We start from the raw sequence: 16,616 nt of genomic DNA on the forward strand, positions 1-16,616 counted from the left end.
TTCACTAACATACACCTATATATACACATACAGGTTTTCTGTTACCGAAAAAAAGTAGTTACACATAAATTAAGTGACCCCAACAATCTACAACTTTCCTTGAAAAGTAACCACTTCATAAGACGTATTCCAAACTTGTAAATGAATATACTCAGGTATAAGAGATAAAGCAAGGAAGTGGGCGTCCTGACCTGGTGGTGATACACTGGAGCTCCGGGTCTGGTGGGTGAGACATGTCCAGGGTCACCATGATCCTAGGGGCGCCTCCGCCAGGCAGGAGACGCTGTAGCAGGCTCTCCTCCTCCACCACGCTCACCACCACCCCGGGACCACCAGCCTCCATGGACACCCATCCACCCCAAAAAGTAATTGATATAAGACAGATATATGGCACGGGTATGTTGGTAAGGGGGGATTGAGTGTAAAACTAGATTAGTTTATCTTAAGTACTAATAAATTTTCTTTTAATGTTTTGTGAAGTTCGTTTTGCCTTGGTTTTCATTCAAGTTCTGAATTTTCTTGGAGAAACTTTAGTAATTATACAATGTAATTATTTATTGTAGTTTTTATAATTATTAAATATTATAATAATACAAATAAGTAATAATAAGTTCTAATAAATACTATAGAAAAAAATTACATTGTTTACATGGCTTACATGGATATAGATTACGAATTTACAAATAGTTAACAGTTTTTGCTACAAATTACCTACTTAAAATTATCTGTTAGATTAAGAACCTGCCAGAAACGCTATGCGTATTAGTGGCTTTACAAGATTGTTAAAAATCAATGCTATATACTCTCCAACCCAATGTTCCTTCTAGTATATATATATATATATATATATATATATATATATATATATATATATATATATATATATATATATATATATATATATAACGCAATCCTTTAGGCATTTGTCTTGTATGTTTTGTAACCTTTAAATACACAATAAAGGAAAAAAAAAAAAAAAGGAAGGGGGGTGGTAGGAGAAAAGCACATAGAAACTGCATTGGAGGGGACCTACATTCCCTCCAATGCGTTATGTGTGGTTTCCTCCGAGGCTATGGGTCCCCCTTCTTCCAGCCAGAGGTGGTACTCCCTTCCCTATTTTAAATAAAAAAAAAAATATATATATATATATATATATATATATATATATATATATATATATATATATATATATATATATATATATATATATATATATATATATATGCGAACAAGCCTGAATGGTCCCCAGGACTATATGCGAATGAAAACTCACACCCCAGAAGTGACTCGAACCCATACTCCTAGGAGCAACGCAACTGGTAACTACAGGGCGCCTTAATCCACTTGACCATCACGGCCGTCAAAAGGAAGTGATAGCCAAGGCTATTTGAGCCACTTCCCCGACGGCAACTCGGATGGTAATCTTGGGCATAGCATTTCACCAAATCACCTCATTCTTTGGGGCACACGTGAGGAACACAAATGCGAACAAGCCTGAATGGTCCCCAGGACTATATGCGAATGAAAACTCACACCCCAGAAGTGACTCGAACCCATACTCCCAGGAGCAACGCAACTGGTAACTACAGGGCGCCTTAATCCACTTGACCATCACGGCCGTCAAAAGGAAGTGATAGCCAAGGCTATTTGAGCCACTTCCCCGACGGCAACTCGGATGGTAATCTTGGGCATAGCATTTCACCAAATCACCTCATTCTTTGGGGCACATGTGAGGAACACAAATGCTCCTGGGAGTATGGGTTCGAGTCACTTCTGGGGTGTGAGTTTTCATTCATATATATATATATATATATATATATATATATATATATATATATATATATATATATATATATATATATATATATATATATATATATATATATATATATATATAAGTAAATAAATAAAAAAGTTAAGGAAGCCATTCATGCATTATGAAATTTGCAAATGACACTAAAACCTATGCTAAAGTGGGAAGCGAAAATGATATTGAGACCATACAAAGAAAAGCCTCAATATCCATAAACGGTTGCAAGATTGACAAATGATTTTTAACATTGATAAATGCAAGACCTTATGGGACTTCTGATTCCCGTGACGCAGTTTTAGGACACTCCCCGCGCTTCACCAGCGATTTGGCCTGGGTTTGGCCAGGCTCCCGCAGAGGAGGAGTCGAATCGGAGAGAGGCACAGTAATAAGCCCAGGCCTTGCGTTTGGCAAGGAGGACTGTTCGTCTACACCTGGCGTCCGCCCTGCGGAAGGTCTGCCGCTGCAGTGGAGTAGGGTGGCGCCGCCACGAATTCCACGCACGTCGCCGGTCCAGTACTGCCTGCCGACATTCAGGATTCCACCACGGTGTCCCACGGCGGGAAGGATTGGTTGTCTGGCCACTAGTCCTCCTAAAATGCCGAGAGCCTACACTGAAGAGGGACTCGGAGAGAGCATCTGCTGACCCATGCAGATCTGCAGTAACTGCGGGAAGGGTCGACCAGTCATCCGCCTCATAGCCATGCCACCCCTCTTCCGAGAAGATCCATTTGGATCTTCGGGAGGTAAGAGCAGGACGAACAGTACCCCCGAAGGAGATGACGATGGGCAGGTGATCACTACCCAGGTATGGCCCGGTTCATATTTGGGCCATTGTGAAGGGGCCTCTTCCAATGCAAAGATCGAGCGTTGAAGTATGTCCATTTAGTGGGTTTATCCGAGTTCCCAAACCTGGCGGCGTCAGTAAGGAGAGGTCTGGGGAGTCAAGGAGAAACTGAAATAGGGCTCGGCCAGCCATATTGTGGTGGCGACCCGATAGCATAGGTTGCCATGATGAGTGCCGAGCATTAAAGTCACCCATGACGAGGCAGGTGTCTGATCTGACCAAAATAGTGTTCTAGTTCCTTCTTTGTTACCGGTAGACAGGGGTTATACAGAACTCGAAAGGTGCCCCACCCATGAGAGAGGGCCACCTTCACTGCCATGAATTCTAAATGTCCACCCAGGAAGGAGTGAATTCGGAGCAAGGAGCTGGGAACTGAGTCCCTGACCAAGAGGGCAAGTCCCCCTCCACCCCGTACTGGCCGATCTTGTCTATAGACCGAATACCCCGGCACCGTGAAGGAAAGATCGTCTGTAAGTCAAGTTTCACAGAGTCCCACGATCAACGGTGGTGCGCTGGCGATAAAATTGCGTAGAAATTGCGTCTTCTTAAAAAGGGAGCGGGCATTCCAAAACACCACAGTATTCTCAGGATGGGGCGCCATTATCCCTGAAATACAACAGCTAACTTTTTGACCACCAGTGCACAGATGTCTCCAAAGGGGAAACCACTAGAAAAAGCCATAAAACCCTCATACAAAGTAAGTAAAATGTGTGGTATCAATGACAGCCAGTCCAGAGGATGTTGATCAATGCTTCTCTCTGCCTGACGGAAGCGGTGATCGGCTCGCGAACTCTCTTGACGGCGCCTGCGACTGGTGGGTGCTTCACTCTGGGCCGGTGTTCCATGCCATGTTCCACCGGTGTCACAATCCCTTGGGAAAGTGCCTGGGGGACCAGAGGATCATCAGGACTGTCTGTAGGAGCAGTACCTCCTGATCGATGGGTGTGTCGACGACGCCGGTGTTGGCTTCTTTGGGGAGAGGCAGGAGGGTGACGAGTGCCAGGCTCCGGCTGAGACTGAGCGTCCATGTCTGTATCCGTGGATGAGTTTCCGTCCATGTCAAGGCTACCCAGGAGGGAAAATCGATTAGCAACCTGGGCGTATGAGGCATATAACTGGGACAGGCAAGAGCGTCTGCTAGTTCCTACTTGTGAAGAGGCCCGACCAGGGGGAACCTGGAGGCGAGAAGAAGCGATAGGCTGATTGAGGGCGCGCAACTTCTGGAACAGCTCATGTCGAGGTGCCCCCTCTGTTTTATGATCGATGTCCAACTAGAGGGCCTCAAGATATGCAGGGCAACTCTTTGACGTAACCTTATGATGGCCATGGCATAAAAAGCTGCGAGGTGCAGCAGAGCACCCACTGTTATCTCTGTCTGTATGGCCTGTTTTGCCGCAGTTTGCACAACGTGCTGCATTACGGCTGGTCAGGCGACTGTGGCCCAATAGATGACAAGCGTAACATCGTAACACAGGGAAATTGTAGGGCTGAACCTGATACGAGGTCCTGTGTAGTGCCACTCGGTCAGGGAGGTGCCCCATCGAACTTTACACGGACCATGGATGTCGGCCCTGCTGCTCCGCGAATCCTGGTAACTTCCAATAATCTCGCTGATGCACCCCATAATACCTGCAGAGCGGCCTGGATGTCATCCACATCTACACTCTGGTCAATTGGGCCAATCTTCTCATACCAGGCCCGAGACTCCTCCTCCTGCGACAATACCTGTCGGCACCTGACAGGCCAGTCCCCCAACTTAATAATGTCGGATACACGGATGTGTGATAGAGCCTCCTTTCTGATATGTAGCTTCAGTGCTGCACTCCTACCCAGGGTACGTATGGTCTCAGGCAGGCAATGTGGCCACAATACCGAAGCCTCAATTGCTGCACCTAAGGTACGAGGATTTGCAAACACGCACTGACCTGATTCTGACTGGATTAGGACTACCACAAACGAGGAACGGGGTACCACAAGACTAAGGTCTTCTGAAGGGGAAGACATCCTCTTAGTATCTCGCTCTGGGGCAGCATCAGCCTACTCATTTTCAAGCAGACGTTTCCCTCTCTGGGACTTGCTGTCAACATCCATGGCGCCCCCGCTCGGGGAGGCGTTCATTAGGGAGGCTCCGGCCTCCCCCCGGTGCTGTGAGCCCCTGGGTAGCTGGAGTGAGCACACACTGGCCCAAAGAAGCCAGCTGAATTCAAAGATGAGCTCCAGGTAAGGTGTGGAAAGAAAGTCCAGCCAGGAACGTTCAATCCGCGCGCCAAGATCTTGAGGTTATCTTGAGATGATTTCGGGGCTTTAGTGTCCCCGCGGCCCGGTCCTCGACCAGGCCTCCACCCCCAAGAAGCAGCCCGTAACAGCTGACTAACTCCCAGGTACCTATTTACTGCTAGGTAACAGGGGCATTCAGGGTGAAAGAAACTTTGCCCATTTGTTTCTGCCTCGTGCGGGAATCGAACCTGCGCCACAGAATTACGAGTCCTGCGCGCTATCCACCAGGCTACGAGGCCACCTCGTAGCCGACCTTCGGACGGGAATCCATACATACCCCCTGCAGATCCTGATGTTGCAACTGCTGTGTTGTGGTCACTGTACATCTTTCGCATTGCTCTATTTCTAATGACTTTCTTAATCTGTGATAGATTCTGTGGCATGTAAAGTCACATTTCTTCTCTTAGTTGCAAGTTTTGCAGCTTCGTCTGCAATGTCATTTCCTATTATTCCCACATGACTTAACACGCAGCTGATAAGAACCCGAAGCACGTTGTCGTGTGACAACATCCAACAGATGGATGTTGTCACATATGTGTACCTGTTGCAAGGTTTCAGTGGCAGTTCTCGAATCTGTATGTATGATAACATGTTGTCGGTGTTCAGCAAGAGCTTATTCCAAAGCCTTTTGAATGACTAGCATCTCTGTTTGTAAAGTTGAACACCCATTATCACGTTAATGTGATTTCTACGTGGTAATAATAATAATAATAATAATAATAATAATAATAATAATAATAATAATAATTAATTTACAAGAAGGTACAATGGGTTTGTGAGATTACGTAATATTGGTCTTCTACATTTCTGCAAACCCATTAACACGCATAGCGTAGCATTACAAATTGAACTGAATTATTCCAAGCTTTGCGTATTTTTGGCTTTATATAACTCTGTACCTACAAATATTCCTCACTATTACGTTCTGATGTATGCATACTTTATGAATAAACATTATTATTATTGTCGATAGTTACCTTTAACTAACAATAAAATATGTAATACCATAATATAGGAGCAGCCTCGTATGGGCCAATAGGCCTTCTACCGGTACCTTTATTCTTATGTTCATATTCTTATGTTCTCAACAAGCCACAATGGAGGACAGAAAACAAGAGAGTTTTTTTTTCACTGACTTATGGAGTTATAAACACGTTGAACCGCCTATCCGCCGAAGCAATGAACTTAAAATACATTATTGTACTTCAGTTTCTAATCCAGATAGGCAAAATCCTCATGAATATTATGGAGGAGATTTGACAAGCCGCCTGCTTCCTGTCCCTGTGCAGGCCATTAGACACATTGTGTCGCTCAAGTAAACTCCGAAAAATATGTCTTATTTCCCCCTCGATTTTACTCGCATAAACATAATAAGACTAACTGTGGGAAATAATCCCTATGGGTACTGTTGCTCCCAGTACAACAGTACACTCACCAGGCTGCTAGTACAACAGTACACTCACCAGGCTGCTAGTACAACAGTACACTCACCAGGCTGCTAGTACAACGGCACTTACCATGTGTTGTGTCATGTGCGTCTTGTGTTGCTTGTGGTGGAGGTGTTGTGGGGCGGCCACCTTGCCCCCACCACCACCACGGCGTCCATCCCTCGCCACCAACACACTCCCAATCACCAACACTCCTCCAACCACCAACACTGTCAACCAATAACATCGACACAAAGTTACAAGACTCACTACGTACCATCCACAGATTATGAAGATATTAAATAAGGTAGGACTGTGGACACCTCCTTGCGGGGTACCAAGAGACTTCGAACTAGGTACCCCGCAGGGAGGTGTCCTCAGTCCTACCTTATTTAATATCTTAATAAACACGCTGTTAAACTCTATACCGAGCAAACCCAACGTCCACATCATTAGCTATGCTGATGATATAATGATACACACCACTGGGTATGCTGATGATATAATGATACACACCACTGGGTATGCTGATGATATAATGATACACACCACTGGGTATGCTGATGATATAATTTTGCACGCCACTGGGTATGCTGATGATATAATGATACACACCACTGGGTATGCTGATGATATAATGATACACACCACTGGGTATGCTGATGATATAATGATACACACCACTGGGTATGCTGATGATATAATTTTGCACGCCACTGGGTGTGCTGATGATATAATGTTACACACCACTGGGTATGCTGATGATATAATGATACACACCACTGGGTATGCTGATGATATAATGATACACACCACTGGGTATGCTGATGATATAATGATACACACCACTGGGTATGCTGATGATATAATGATACACACCACTGGGTATGCTGATGATATAATGATACACACCACTGGGTATGCTGATGATATAATGATACACACCACTGGGTATGCTGATGATATAATGATACACACCACTGGGTATGCTGATGATATAATGATACACACCACTGGGTATGCTGATGATATAATGATACACACCACTGGGTATGCTGATGATATAATGATACACACCACTGGGTATGCTGATGATATAATGATACACACCACTGGGTATGCTGATGATATAATGATACACACCACTGGGTATGCTGATGATATAATGATACACACCACTGGGTATGCTAACAGAACACTCTTAACTCTGTATCAGACTCATGTCAGGACCCAGGTTTAGTCATCTCAGCAGAGAAAACCAAGATACACAATCGGCGCCCACCCAGGCAGGGAGGAGCTGTTCGCAAGATGCAACTGTCTGATGGCTCCCAGCTTGACTATGTAAACAGTCAAGCTACATATACCTTGATATATGTAGCTTGACTGTTATATAAGTCAAATACCTTGGCCTTGAGGTGTCACTGTATGGTCCTGTTGTATTCAGACTCTGTCGTCAGTATAAAGAGAGGCTCCGGGCTCTCAAGGCTGTTGCAGGTTATCACTCAGGCTATGGTGCCAATGTCAGCATTGTCAAAATGATGTACCTTGCATACATCAGATCTTTAGTGGATTATGCTGCACCTCTGCTTGTTTTGATGCCTGAAAGAAAGCTTAGAGGGCTTGAAAAATTGCAGAACGAAGCCTTGAGGATAATCCTTGGGTGCCCTCGTACCACAAAGATATTTAATATGAGAAAGGAACTTAATATTCTGAGCGTTGTTGATCGTGTTACTGAAATTAACTGTCAAATTGGTATAAAAATGCTTAGGCTAACTCATCCTAACCCTTGCACAGAAGCTCTCCAGAATTTCTTTATTGAAGGTCAGCATTACTCCAGATTGATAACTAAAACTGGGAATGATCTCAAAATGTATCAGGTTCATAATTTGTACCAAGAGAAACAACAGCAGCACTTTCCTGCACCGTGGGAGGTTACACCCTTTCCAATTATAATCCCTTCCTTTTCACCCAGAAAACAAATTAGAGATCAGCCAAAGCTTCGTCTTGAGGCAAAGCTCAACGCCTTAAGCCATATTGATGCTCTCTCCACAGAGCATTCTCTTTCTCAGATCATATACACTGATGGTTCCCTACACCGCCCCACGGGTGCAGCTGGAAGTGCAGTTGTTCTGACAATGGGCGATGGCTTGTACTTTGAGTGGGGAGTCCGTATAAACAACTGGGCCTCTACCCTTCAGACCGAACTATTTGCCTTACTTCTTGCACTGAAATGTGTACAAGTCTCCAAACTTGATACATTAATTATAAGTGACTCTTTATCATCCTTAAATGCTCTCAATTCTTTAAGACATAACTGTTACATGCTCGTGTCCGAAGCTAGACACAAATACAACAAAATTATTAAGGATGATAACAGAGTCCATTTCATGTGGTCTCCATCTCATGTTGGCCTCCGAATGCATGATAGAGCTGATAAGTTAGCCAAAGAATCTGCCTTTAAAGGAGACGTTGAGTGTAACCTTGGATTGTCAATGAACAATCTGAGAGCAGCAGTACACCGAGAACTTCAACAAGATCTTGTAGATCTGAGGCAAAGTGAAATTGACACCAGTAATTCCATCTATCATCATACTATCATGCAAGAGGAGCCACACATCTATGGATCATCCAATAAAATCAGCAGACTTCTAGATGTTACTACTGCTCGGCTTAGACTCGGTTACAAGTATCTCTGGGAATTCTCATTATCTGCTGATGTAGACCTGACCAAATGTAAACTGTGTCAACAAAATTATTCGCACACCCTCCGTCACTATGTGATGGAGTGCGAAAAGATACGTGAATTTAGAGACAATTCTATAACCAATGTTCCAGCGATGTGTCAATATTTCATTCAAAATGATCTGCTACCAGAAATTTTAGCCAAATATCCCCAGTTTGGTAACTGTAGGTAGTAACTGAGTGACTGTAACCTATCCACCGCTGCCCACTGGATGGGGGGCGGTGTGCAGGACAAACATATCAATTTTGACACTAGCTCTCCACATATGTCAGTTGCTTAATTTAGAACCTGTACTTGAGGTCGATCTCGAACCCATTGTTGATGTGATGACTTATACTGAATTTTGTAACTAGCTCATCAAGATTATAACTTGTTTAGCTAAATGAATTGTGGGGTTCAGTCCCTGAGCCCATTATGTGCCTCTGTAACCCTTTCCACTACCGCCCACAAGATTGGTATGGGGTGCATAATAAATGAACTAAACTAAACCATCCACACAGCTTCACGGGTGGATATTCCAGAACGCAAAGGTATACTAATTTACATCTTGATATGTAGCCCTAATGGTATATAGTTGCCGAGGGCAAGGTTATATTAACATATAGGCCCCTAACAAATGGCAATGGTGTACACGCGGTCACCCATCCAGTTGGTGACCGAGTGAGAAGAGGACACATTCACTACGGAGAACCCTAAGAGTGCAAGAGTTTATATAATTCAATGTATATATGAATTCAAAACATGTGTATGTAGAGGAAGATGAAGAGAGGGCCGGTGGCGCGGTGACGTACCGAGCAGCAGCAGCAGCCGGCGGTGGTGGTGGACAGGTCGGGGTCTGAGGCGCCATGATGGCATCCCTGCTGCCCTCACCCCGCGCACATCCTGGCGCCTCGCTCCTCTCTCCTCTGATGATGATTCTCTCTGGAAACAATACTCCAACAATTAGTCACAATCTCCCTCCACAGTGCATCATGTAGCCACAATCTCCCTCCACAGTGCATCATGTAGCCACAATCTCCCTCCACAGTGCATCATGTAGCCACAATCTCCCTCCACAGTACATCATGTAGCCACAATCTCCCTCCACAGTACATCATGTAGCCACAATCTCCCTCCACAGTACATCATGTAGCCACAATCTCCCTCAACAGTACATCATGTAGCCACAATCTCCCTCCACAGTACATCATGTAGCCACAATCTCCCTCCACAGTACATCATGTAGCCACAATCTCCCTCCACAGTACATCATGTAGCCACAATCTCCCTCAACAGTACATCATGTAGCCACAATCTCCCTCCACAGTAGAGAGATTGTACAGGCACAATCTCCGTCTGGAGCATGTTGGTTTCGTTCTCAACTCATACTCGGGGATCCCGGGTTCGATTTCCTGGCGGGGCAGAGAGGGTTGAGTACACTTTCCTTTCATCTAATGTCTCTATCCAGCTATCAGAATAGGTACCCTGGAGCAAGGCTACTGTTGTGGGGTTGCTTCCTACAGAACCTTGATATAAACTTAAAATATATATATATATATATATATATATATATATATATATATATATATATATATATATATATATATATATGTATATATATATATATATATATATATATATATATATATATATATATATATATATATATATATATATATATATATATATATATATATATATGTTATTAAATATGACCGAAAAAGTAAGATTAATAATTCTAACACGAATTTTCTCAATATTTCTTATGTTTCTTTTTACTGTCGATGGTAATTGAAAAATCAATTCTCCAAAATTCATTTTTATTTCTAGTCTGACGCGACGCCTGAACGCGTTTCGTAATAACTTATTACATTTTCAAGGACTTTAGTTTACACACACACAACTGTAACCTGAAAACACTTAACAGAGTTTTACTAATTCTAACGCTAAACAGCTTGTCTTATATACTCGCATTTTGGTGAGCTGATATGTTGAAACAGTTTTGGATGAGGTGAACAAACTTTTGACCAACACCAGACAGAACACGGAACAATGGGTATAAATTAGATAAGTGAAAGGTAAGAATGGAAGTAACTGCAAAGGGCCTATTGGCCTATACTTCCTCTTGATGCTTCTATATTGGTACAGAGTCTTGAAGTGGGTAGAATATAGTTGTGCATTAATTGGCTGTTGATTGCTGGTGTTGACTTCTTGATATGTAGTGCCTCGCAGATGTCAAGCCGCCTGCTATCGCTGTATCTATCGATGATTTCTGTGTTGTTTGTTAAGACTTCTCTGGTGATGGTCTGGTTGTGGGAAGAGATTATATGTTCCTTAATGGAGCCCTGTTGCTTATGCATTGTTAATCGCCTGGAAAGAGATGTTGTTGTCTTGCCTATATACTGAGTTCTTTGGGGCTTACAGTCCCCAAGTGGGCATTTGAAGGCATAGACGACGTTGGTCTCTTTTAAAGCGTTCTGCTTTGTGTCTGGAGAGTTTCTCATGAGTAGGTTGGCCGTTTTTTTGGTTTTATAGTAAATGGTCAATTGTATCTTCTGATTTTTGTCTGTATGGATAACGTTCCTATTAACAATATCTTTCAGGACCCTTTCCTCTGTTTTATGAGCTGTGGAAAAGAAGTTCCTGTAAAACCCAGACAGCAGGTCCTCCCTCTCCACGGCGCCGAAAGTCACCAATGGAAAGGCGAAGGCCAATACGATTGGTTCTGTTATATATATATATATATAACAGAAAAACTCTTCCTTGTGAAGGATTCGAACCTTAAACAGTCAGGCAATTCAAACATACAAACTTATTCAGTATTATTACCAATATTCCATAGGCCGACTGTTCAAAAGTCATTGATAGTTGGAGTCTATTCACTTAACAACCCGCTAGCACTCGCCACGCCCAGAGATCACATGTTTCATTGAATATGCATCTTGGGTATATGAAACAGGATTTCTCTAAATGTTATCTTTGTTCGAGGTGAAGAAAAAGAAATTATTAACTGGAGAATGTATTACACTTATTATAAATTTACACAACATTTCGAACCAACCTGGTTCATTCTCAAGTGAAGGGACAGTGCTGATTTATTCCATTAGGGAGGTCAGGGACATAATACAAATAGGTGACGAGTACAACGTAAAAGAAGAATAGGGCATAATTGGGGACGGAAATAGGGACGAATAAAATACAAATAGGGGGAGGTAATGGGGTGGTGTCGGGTGGGAGGGAGAAGGGTAGGGGAGGGAGGCGGGAGAGGGGGAAGGGAGGTAAGGCGGGGGGGGGAGAGTATATTGATCATCCTCCCACACTTTACAGTCTTCTGGATGCAGCAGTCTCCCTCTGGAGGCGGGTTGGGGGTGGGGATTGGTGGAGGTGGGGGGGGGGGTTGTGGGAAAGTTGGAAGGAAGAGAAATTTAGCTGGTGTTTTATTAGGAGGTTATGTGATGGTTTGGTGGGGGTTATAGTTAGTTGTTGGTAGTAATTGTAGAAGGTTGTGGTTGTCTACGTAATGACTTATACCTCATTCCCCATGTTATATTTACTTTTGATATTATGAATGGAACTCGTTTTTACAACCTGCTCATTTACGTCAATCCATTTTCCTGCTACTCTTAAGGAAATGCTAAAAGAAAACTTTCTAACATCTCTAGTACTCCTCTAATTCTTAAGCTTCCATTCATGGCTACTGGTTTTGAACATCTCTTTTTCACTTTGTCTGTCCCTGTAAGTATTATATAGGTCTATATCATGTCTCCTCTTTCCTTTTCTCTAATATTACCAGGTCTAGTTCTTTCTGTCTTTCTTCATGCCTCACCTGTCGCAAATCTGGGACGAGCCTCATTACAAATCTGGAACTTTCTTAGTTATATTCATTCATAGAATATAGAATAGATTCATTCTAGAATCTAGAACTCTAGATTAGACTAAAATTCTAGATTAGACCATTCTAGAATTCCGACTAAAGAGCCTAAATCTGTACTCCCTTGAGCGCAGGCGGGAGAGATATATAATAATTTACACGTGGAAAATGTTAGAGGGGCTGGTCCCAAACCTGCACACAGAAATAACATCACATGAGACCAGAAGACATGGCAGGATGTGCAGAATACCCCCGTTGAAAAACAGAGGTGAAACAGGTACTCTGAGAGAGAACTCTATCAACATCAGAGGCCCGAGACTGTTCAACACGCTTCCACTACACATAAGGGGCATAACTGGCCGACCCCTTACAGTGTTCAAGAGAGAACTGGATAAGCACCTCCAAAGGATACCTGATCAACCAGGCTGTGACTCATACGTCAGGCTGCGAGCAGCCGCGTCCAACAGCCTGGTTGATCAGTCCAGCAACCAGGAGGCCTGGTCGACGACCAGGCCGCGGGGACGCTAAGCCCCGGAAGCACCTCAAGGTAACCTCAAGGTAAGGTAGAAGAAATTGATTTCCACATAATAACTACAATATGAGTTGATAACATTGATGATACTGGTGAAGGTGGAGTGAGTGTTCAGCAGGTTTAGGGACTTATACAGAGGGGCTGTGTGTTGTCTCAAGATGGTTGGTTAGAGTTCGGATAGCAGGTTTTTGCTGGCTTGGCTTGAGGTAATTGATTGAACCCCATGCACAGATACCGTATGTTTAAAAGGATAGATTAACGAGTAGTATAGTGAAAAGAGAGCAGAGTGGGAAACATAATATCTGATTTTAGAGAGTATACCGACAGTTTTTGATACTTTTTTGGGGCTATGTGTTTTATGTGGGCGACTAATTGTTTACCATCCTTCTGGTCTCTTGGTTCCCATTACCATCACCGTACACTTACTTGTGTTGAACTCTAATAGCCATATATCGGACCAACTCTGCAGCTTGTCTAATTTGATACTTGAAGTAAGTAAGTAAGTTACTTGAAGTAACTAAGATACTTGAAGTATCTTACTGTCTTCATCTGTCCCGACTCTTCTCATTAACTTTGCATCATTCACTAACATCGACATATAAGATTCCACTCCTGTGGTCAGGTGATTAATATAATGAGAGAGATCAGAGCAGAGTAGATGGGAAGTTCCTTGGTGTTCACATTAACGACAAACTAAATTTCAACGTCCATATACAAAATCGAACTAACAAAACAGTAGACATTCTCTCCAAAGTCAGGTACTATGTTCCTCGCCCTGCCCTCGTTAATCTGTATTATTCACTCATTTATCCATATATCACCTATGGTACAGTATCTGTTCCCGGGGATCCACCACACTTAATTACCTCCGACCTCTAATTACTCAACAAAAATCAGCAATTAGAACAATCACAAATTCCAGTCCCAGACAAACACTCTGCTGCCTTGCTGAAATATTTGAACATGTTAATAAATATCAAGTCTGCATATAAACGCATTATCTATAATACTATATCTATAAAAATGTATCTATATCTATAAAACTCTGAACTGCAGTACCAATCCTGACCTTATAGACGCTTCCTAGAAAGCTGTAATAGAACTCAGGGTCACTACACGAGGAACAAATATCTTTGATATTCCTAGAGAGAGATTCAACCATAGCAGAAATGCTATGCAAATCAAGGGTCCCAAAATGTAGAATGACTTCCCGAATGTAATTAAAAGCTGTACGTCTCCCAATTAGTTTAAAAGAGAGACTAAGTAATATTTACTTAATATCATGTAACTAATTTTACTCGTCACAATTATATTATTATTATAATAAAAATTGTTTAATTAATAATTATTATTCTTCTGCTTGGTCCTGAAGGAAGTCGGCCTCGGGTGAAAGGGGGCTGTGACAATCTCTGTCTGGATCCCGGAGGTGCGGGGCTCAGACGTCCACCTCCCGGGGCTAGTGCGGCCCCCCAGGCTCTGCTTCAGGAGGCTGGGGTCGTTGTTGCCCTTGATGGGGTGGTTCTTCTCCGGCCCCGGCCACGGCGGTCTCCGGGTTTGGAGTCCCTGTGTGCCTTCTTTCACCAACTTTGAGGTAAACCCCGGAGCTGGACCCCCCTTGGGCAGTTCGTTGTTGCCTTCAACCTTCTGACAGTTCCTGCGACGGCGCTGTAACGAATCGTATTGGCGTTTGCCTATCCATTGGAGACTTTCGGTGCCGTGGAGAGGAACGACCTGCTGCATAGGTGACATCTTCTCCCCACGTATCCACTTACCCTGGCTTTGCGCCCTGGAGAGGCCACTCCAGACCGATAACCCGAGCACAACTCCATATGCAGTCTCCTGAGACTGGTGGATGCCTACTGCACAAATTCACTCACATTTCCATTCGTAATAAGATATTTTTGTGTTATTCTTATCTTGAATTTTACTAATAATTATGTCCTTTCTTCGTTGTCATCTAATTAGTGCATCTACATTTATAAATGTCTTACTCAAGTCATTTATGATATGTTTATTTTTAAAAGTTTGCCCCAGTAAACCTAAATTATAACATTATAAACTTAAATTATACTCTATGTTCTGTTCTGTTTTAGTAGCTTTTCTAAATTACTCCTTAGTATTTCCGTTCTGTTATTAATGTAAATAAACTACTGTACTGTGGCTAGAACTACAGACTCCATGATGTAATAGTCTATGGCTGTCAGCATTATGTATCACCTTTTATTGTTGTTACGACCCTGGGTTCCTTAGTTGGAAACCAGAGGTCAAATTGAGCTCTAAATAATTACTTTACATTATTTGATAGGAGTGCTGATGCGCTTTTGTTCCTATCTTCCTGGCCAGACGTAAGACGAATCTTGTTTCTCACAGAGCATTCAGACTCTGAGCTTGTTGTTGATTACTAAAGATTGAACTAGTTATCAGCTATTCTTAGAACTAGTAAAGTAAGGAGTAATGAAGACCGGTGAAGACTTGTATTGTTTGTAGCTGCACGATCAGTTAGGTAATCTTCCCGGCAACAACAACAACAACTTGGGGGCTCGGAGACTGGAGGCTGCTGCGCTCCTCTTTCTGGTCTGGCTGTGGTTGTGGCAACATCTTCCCTGTGGGGCTCTGTCTCCATTCTCCTCCTCCTTCTCCCTTTCCCTTACCTTAGTCTACAGTGATTCTCTAAGTTAAGTATAACCTGTGTAACCGGTTTCTGGCAAAAGTTGTAGTTATTGTGTAGTATAAGCCAGTGTTTTGGGCATCCCTAAGTGTTTGTGTTGTGACTAGGGTACCATGTGGGGCTTAGCTACCCCAGGCTGCTTCAAGCTTTCGAGCTCTTTTCAAGTAGACATTACCCTAGCTTGTCCCAAGTGTAAGCCTTGTATCCTGTCTATGTGGACCAAGGTAGTTAACATAAGATAGTGTGGTAAAGTAGTTATTGTTATTAATGTATATGGGGGTTATAAGAGGGTTAATAAATAAGTACTGTGAAAGGAGTATCCATTCTTCCTGTGAAGGGGATAAGTGATCAACCGCTAGTCTGACGTATTTATTTCAAGCCAGTAATTTAATATTGTTTTATTTTCTTAGTGGGGGCCGGGCCTATCTGATCTCCACTGATTTTAGGAACTCCTAGTTTTTC

General features: G+C 43.0%; 1 protein-coding gene across 1 annotated transcript in view; it reads right to left on the minus strand.

Moving 5' to 3' along the window:
* Window positions 1-16,616, minus strand: part of LOC123755784 (uncharacterized) — a 28,905-nt gene that overhangs the window by 11,652 nt on the left and 637 nt on the right. The window contains exons 2-4 of the mRNA XM_069300066.1: window positions 9,896-10,025; window positions 6,450-6,591; window positions 192-347 (exon numbers count right to left, since the gene is read on the minus strand). Of these exons, the coding sequence (XP_069156167.1) occupies window positions 192-347; window positions 6,450-6,591; window positions 9,896-9,959 (362 nt within the window). The 5' untranslated portion in view covers window positions 9,960-10,025. The remainder of the gene's footprint in view (window positions 1-191; window positions 348-6,449; window positions 6,592-9,895; window positions 10,026-16,616) is intronic.

The sequence above is a fragment of the Procambarus clarkii genome, chromosome 43 (assembly GCF_040958095.1).
Source record: "Procambarus clarkii isolate CNS0578487 chromosome 43, FALCON_Pclarkii_2.0, whole genome shotgun sequence".
Classification (NCBI taxonomy): Eukaryota; Metazoa; Arthropoda; class Malacostraca; order Decapoda; family Cambaridae; genus Procambarus; species Procambarus clarkii.